General features: G+C 29.4%; 1 protein-coding gene across 3 annotated transcripts in view; it reads right to left on the reverse strand.

The window, feature by feature from the left end:
• Positions 1–5941, reverse strand: part of LOC117172062 (farnesyl pyrophosphate synthase) — a 77103-nt gene that overhangs the window by 12815 nt on the left and 58347 nt on the right. For 2 of the 3 annotated variants that reach the window (XM_033359806.1, XM_033359804.1), the window contains exon 2: positions 3477–3639. In XM_033359806.1, coding sequence (XP_033215697.1) covers positions 3477–3563 — 87 coding nt within the window. In that variant the 5' untranslated portion in view covers positions 3564–3639. Of the gene's footprint in view, positions 1–3476; positions 3640–3747; positions 3856–5941 lie in introns of those variants that run through there. The other variant, XM_033359805.1, reaches the window with a different exon arrangement.

Below are 5941 nucleotides of genomic sequence, written 5' to 3' on the forward strand. Positions count from 1 at the left end.
TTTTAGAAAAATCTATTCTTCTTCTATTTTTTGCTAAATATACTTTGGTTTGAGCCTAATTAAAGTTAATTTAATATCCGGTTTTATTTATTTTTTGATTCCCGAATATGCTAAATCTATCTTAAAACTAAAACGCAAAAATAACATTTAATCTACTTGAAAAAAATGATTTTTTTTCTCTCTTGAAAAATGTGGTTTGAAAGAATTTCAAATACTTTTGCACAAAAATAGAAGTATTTATTTATTGAAATTCCAGAAAAAACTTTTAATAAAAATATTTGTATTATTGAATAATTAATTTAGATGAATTGTCTTATTATTACTTTATTATTAGTTTGAATTAAGCCAGGATATAATAATTGTCAAATAATGAAAAAAAAGAGAAAAATAGATTTTTCTCAAAAATGGGCATATTAGAAGCGATAAAAAGTCAGGAGTTGAGCTTAATCGAGGCAAGCATGTTTGAACTCGTTACAAGAACTTATTTTTTACTTTATCAAAATGTATGCATAAAATGTATAATTTTTGAATATTATCACTTTATTACCATTTCATTATCGATATCAGACTTTAAAAATTTATTCCGCATAAGTAAGAAAAATATCCATTTTCAAAAATGAAAAGGAGAGATTCTCGTTTTTAACTTAAAAATCTTATTATATTTCACATTATTATTTTATTATTATATTATTACAGAATATAGAAGAACCTAATTTTCAGAATTCTTATCAAATTTTATTATTGAAGCATTGAAAAATTGAAAAAATGTGGTTTTCGAAGCATTCCGAATTAAAAAGTTTTAACTTTTTAGGCAGACATTAAATAGGCAGACATTTTAGGCAGATATTAAATTAATAGATAATACAGGAATTTAAAGTAAAAAGTATTTTTTCAAGTATAAAATTCAAAATATTTCAACTCTAAATTGCTAAAACTCAAATGGCGGCAAATGTATAATTTTTCATGAAAAAATAATAAATAGGATTGTTTCCAAAGTCAGATATAATTTCTCCAATAAATGGATCTTGTAGTATATAAAACTCTAATTTTAAAAACGCCCATAAAATATTTTTTATATATTGTTTACTATTTTTAATTTATTGTTGAAATATGAATTTTTTATCACGATGTCGATTGAAGGGCCCCTTTGACGAAGAGGGGTCGGATTTTCCACCAATCACAGCTCATATGTCAGTGATTCTCAAATATCTTTTTCTGTGCCGATGTTTTATTTCGGTTATCTGTACATCGAAAATAGAAATCGCAAAATATTGTTTAAAAAAATGTCAAAAGAGGGTTTCATAAAAGCCAAGAGTGTAAATCTTCCGAAAATAGATACATTCATGGTATGTATAAAGAATTCATTGAAAAAGTTCTTAAATGTAGTCATGTTTACTGAACAATTCGTAAATATGTACGATTTTAAAATGTGTTAATAATTTCCTTCAACGTACTACTGACTGTTAATCCAAATATTATAACAAGACATTGTAATATTATAACAGGTCACGTGACACCAATTTGAATAAGTGTTTTACCGCCTTCAGTTTTTAATAATTTTTTACTGGTGTACGACTTAACAGAAAAAAAATTATAACGCACCTACGGTTCGGATTAAACTTATGTATTAAAAAATTATTTGATCTAAAACCATGAAACAAACCTATTGCAGAATTTGAGAAAAGAATCTTTCATTTTTGGAAAAAAATTGCTTTACCTCTTAATTTACCCTCGAAATTATATTACACATCAGATTTTAAAGAAAGTATTTTATTCATGAATTTTTATTTTTACATTTAATATATTACTTTAAAGAATGAAGTTGTAGGTTTTAAGTTATTCAATTTAATGTCTTTACAACTTAAAATTGAAAAACAATGTATCGAAGCTTTCAATTTACAATTCTATATTGTTTAATTTAGAACTTTTAAATAAAAATGATTCAATTTGAGAGACTCTCAATTTATAATTGAATATATTTTGAATATATTTCAATTTTAGATTGCTTCATTTCAAACCGTTTAAATAGAAAATTATTCAATTTAATAGCATAGAACCTAAAATTGTCTAATCTTGAACAATTTAATCTTAATACGAATGTGTGCTTCCTTGCATTTGCGCATCATGTTTGTCAGTGTCTTTTAAGTTTTTTTTGTTGGCGCACGATGTGAGAAATATAACATTTCCTTGAAATAGTACAATTTGCCCAATGAAAATCAATATTTTAAAATAAATAATGTTATTTTGTCGACTACTGGTCAAAGAATTTTCTGGAGAAATTAGAAAAATTCTGCTTCGGCAATATCTAATACTATAAATTAAAAATCAATATAATAGAATAAAAAACGACTCAAATATTTCGTGGAATTTTGAGATCCTAGCATGACGTCACGGTGATGATAGGATAGGCGAAAATGTCAGGAAGGTATGCATATTGTGTACATCCTGACAAATGGGACTGCATATTCCTTTTTGAAGAAAATATTCTAAATGTAGAAGTAAGTTATAAAGGTCTGAATAGTAATATTTTTTAAGCGTAGAATGCTTTTGCGCAATTCTGTTTCATCTTCTTAACGGTTGAAGACCTTTCAGTTTCAAGGAATAAAATCAACTATCAAAATTTGAGGTTAGAGCACCCATTTCTCAACAAATAGATCTGGTACACTAACCTCAAATTTTTGATATTTAATTTTATTTCGTGAAACTGAAAGGTCAACAATCGACAAAAGAACGGAACATGACTGAGAAAATGCATTTTGAACATGATAAATATCAACATTCGTACATTTAAAACTTTAGGTTTAGAATATTTTCTCTAAAAACTAGTATGCATTCCCATGACGTCATGCTAAAATACTCCATTCAAACCAACGAGGGCTTCCGCTCTTCGGGCCTCTTTTTGATTGGACAGCCACTGACGCGGGCGAGACCGTACACGGACGGCGGTGGGATCTACAGGAACTGCGCAATTTGAAATATTCCAGAATTTTCGACTGGAAATAAGTAAGCCTTGAAATAAGTGGGCATTGAAATAAGCAAGAGTTCACTGTATGATCCAATTTCAAATATGTCACTTAAAAATGATGTAACTATTAATTCTTTTGATTCAAAATTGTAACATTTTCAACTCAAATTATGTATTCAAATTTCAGCCATTCCAGTTTAAAATTGTTTATCTATTAAACCTTCCAATTCGAAGTGGTACAGTATTTAACGATTTTTGAAAGTTAAAAGTCTCGTGGTTTTATTGGTACAATACTTTTAATTTGTTGACAATGACCCCACATTCTCTCAAGAATAACTTCCAAGATTTCTAAACTTTCTGAATGATGAAAGGCTACAAATTTTGGTTTTTTTTAGAGGCTATAATTGTCAAATGAAGATTTTTCTGAATTTGGAGAATACATCTAAACTAATGAAGAAGTGATTGTGAATGGTCCAAAGTCGATTTTATCAGAATTTTCAGGACAATATACCTTTGCGAGCCATCTGTTGACATCAGGGATGTCAAGGTGACGACCAGCTTCTGTAAGATCTCGGACGACATCAGGCCATAATGCCATTAATTCTCGGCTTTCATCTTTGTTTGTGACCCAACTAGCCTGAGGCGCAGTATGTACCGTGTGCACATTTGCAGGTCTGAAAAAATTGCCGAAATATGCGCTTTAGTTGAAACTTCACTCTGTTATTGGTGCAAGAGAATGCACATCACTTATGAATGCCAGCGAAATCTCGCATGTCTCATACTTATCACACATTTCAAGGAAGAAATGTTAATGCTCCACTGATAGACAATAGCGAAGAAATCTTAATGTTCCACCGATAGACTGCAACGAACTACTGAATAATGAACTTACTTTCAACTTGAGACACTCATTTTATAATGTATTTAAAGATATACTGAAAAATTACAATAAGAATAGAAAAGTCCATATTCCAATATGGGAATGTAATCTAAGAAAAAACTTGAGTTACAAAGATATATTGTATTAATAGACTCAAAGGAAGGTATTTAAGCATTTTGAATTTGATGATAAGCACGTACTTTTACCTCAAAGGTCAAAGCTTCTCTTTCGTTTTCAAATGAAATTTTCATGAGGTAGAAAAAGAATTGGTTTCAGCTTTGAATAAAACATCAGCCATTTGAAAAATATTTTTAAAAGATTAGACAATTTTTTATTTTCCCTGACCATTAACATCAAAAGGGCAGCCTTTTTACTTTGTAACATTTTAAATGTATAATCTTTCACAAACGGAATAAAACAATTTCAAATTAAAACTTAAAAAACTTTAAATTTATTCATGTATTTCAACCAAAAATATGACTTTTCTATGATAAAGATGCACTATTAATTCAAAAGGAAGAATTTTCAACAAAACCGTTGAATTTTCGACCAAAACAGATAACTGTTTAACAAAATAGTTAAATTTTCAAAAATATAGTTAAAATATAAACAAATTGTGGAATTTCTAGCTCACAGTATTCACACTAATGCCTTACTTCCGGTTTATTGTTCGTTTCCAAAATCCGTGAACTTTCTAAATAAATATTCATTTGTTTATGCCAGCCTATTTATATTTGACAAAAAAGTTGAAATTTCGACAAAAAAATAGACTTGAATTTTTAACAAAAAAATTTAATTTTCAATAAAATAGTAGAATTTTTAACCTAATACTTGAACTCGAAAATATTAATTTTCAACAAAACAGTTAATTTTTAATAAAGAAAAATTAATTTTCAAACAAATAGTTGAATTTTTAATAGCAAAAAATTACAATGAAACAGCTAGATTTGCAACGAAACAGTTTATCTTTAAAGCAAAAGAGACGAATCTTTTAGAAGAAAGTTGGGCTTTCAACCTGAAAAGTTGAATTTTTAAGAAAGAGAAGAATTCTCAACAAAAAAATGTAATGTAAAGATTTGCATACATAAAAAAAAAGAATTTTCATTAAAATATAAAAGTTTTCAAATGAAGGAATAAATTTTGAAGAAAATGATTAATTTTTCAACAAAATAGTCAGACAAGGAAAATAATGTTCAAATAAAATGACGAATCCAAAAAATTATTTTTAAATAAAGTGGTTCAACCTTTAAAAAGTAGTTTATTTTTCAACGAAAAATGACGATTTTTTGACAAAATAGTTAAATCATCAAACAAAGAAGATTACTTTTCAATCAAAGTGTTGCATTTTTATCCAAAAGAGATAAAATTTCTACGAAAACGGATGAGTCTTGAAACCGAAGGCAAATTTAAAAAAAATAGTAGTAGCCTTTGAACGTAGGTCGTTCCCGCGTGAGTTGGACAACTAGATAGTATGTGAGCTAAATGCTCGGGGTGTGCATGGCACGCCCTGCAACTATCATCGGGAATGTCATGGCTAGAAATGTGGCGACGGTATGTTAAGGTGGAAATGACACCGTCTTGGCATGCAAAAATGAAACCCTCTGTACCAGACTTCAATCCGGGTGATTTAAGGAAAGCAAACGTTAGCTCACAAGACATTAATTGATCCTTCACATTTCTGTGGAACATACCGTGCATCCTCTTATCGAGGAGCTGTTCACGAAAGTTTTTCTCTTTTGCTTTCTTAATCCGGGCTTTCAGGAATGAGTACTCGAGATAGATAAGATTTGATGCATTTTGCTCACCCCTAACACTGAAGTCAACTCCAAGTGTTTCAGCAGCCTCCTCCGCTGCTTTGTACAGAAACGCTCCTTTGTCCACTTCTTCGTGAATCCTGACCATTTTAAAAAGAGGTTCTCTTCCATTTGCAACTCTATGTGCTGTACCCAGAATAATCTTTTTGTGAAGATATTCAAGACTCAATATTCCGCGATCCCCTTGACGGCGTGAGATGTACAGTCGCGAAATGGAAGACTTAAGATGCATGCTTTTGTTCATGTGCATAACCTTTCTTGTCCCGATATCAAGAGATCTGA

Source organism: Belonocnema kinseyi, chromosome 4 (genome assembly GCF_010883055.1).
Source record: "Belonocnema kinseyi isolate 2016_QV_RU_SX_M_011 chromosome 4, B_treatae_v1, whole genome shotgun sequence".
Classification (NCBI taxonomy): Eukaryota; Metazoa; Arthropoda; class Insecta; order Hymenoptera; family Cynipidae; genus Belonocnema; species Belonocnema kinseyi.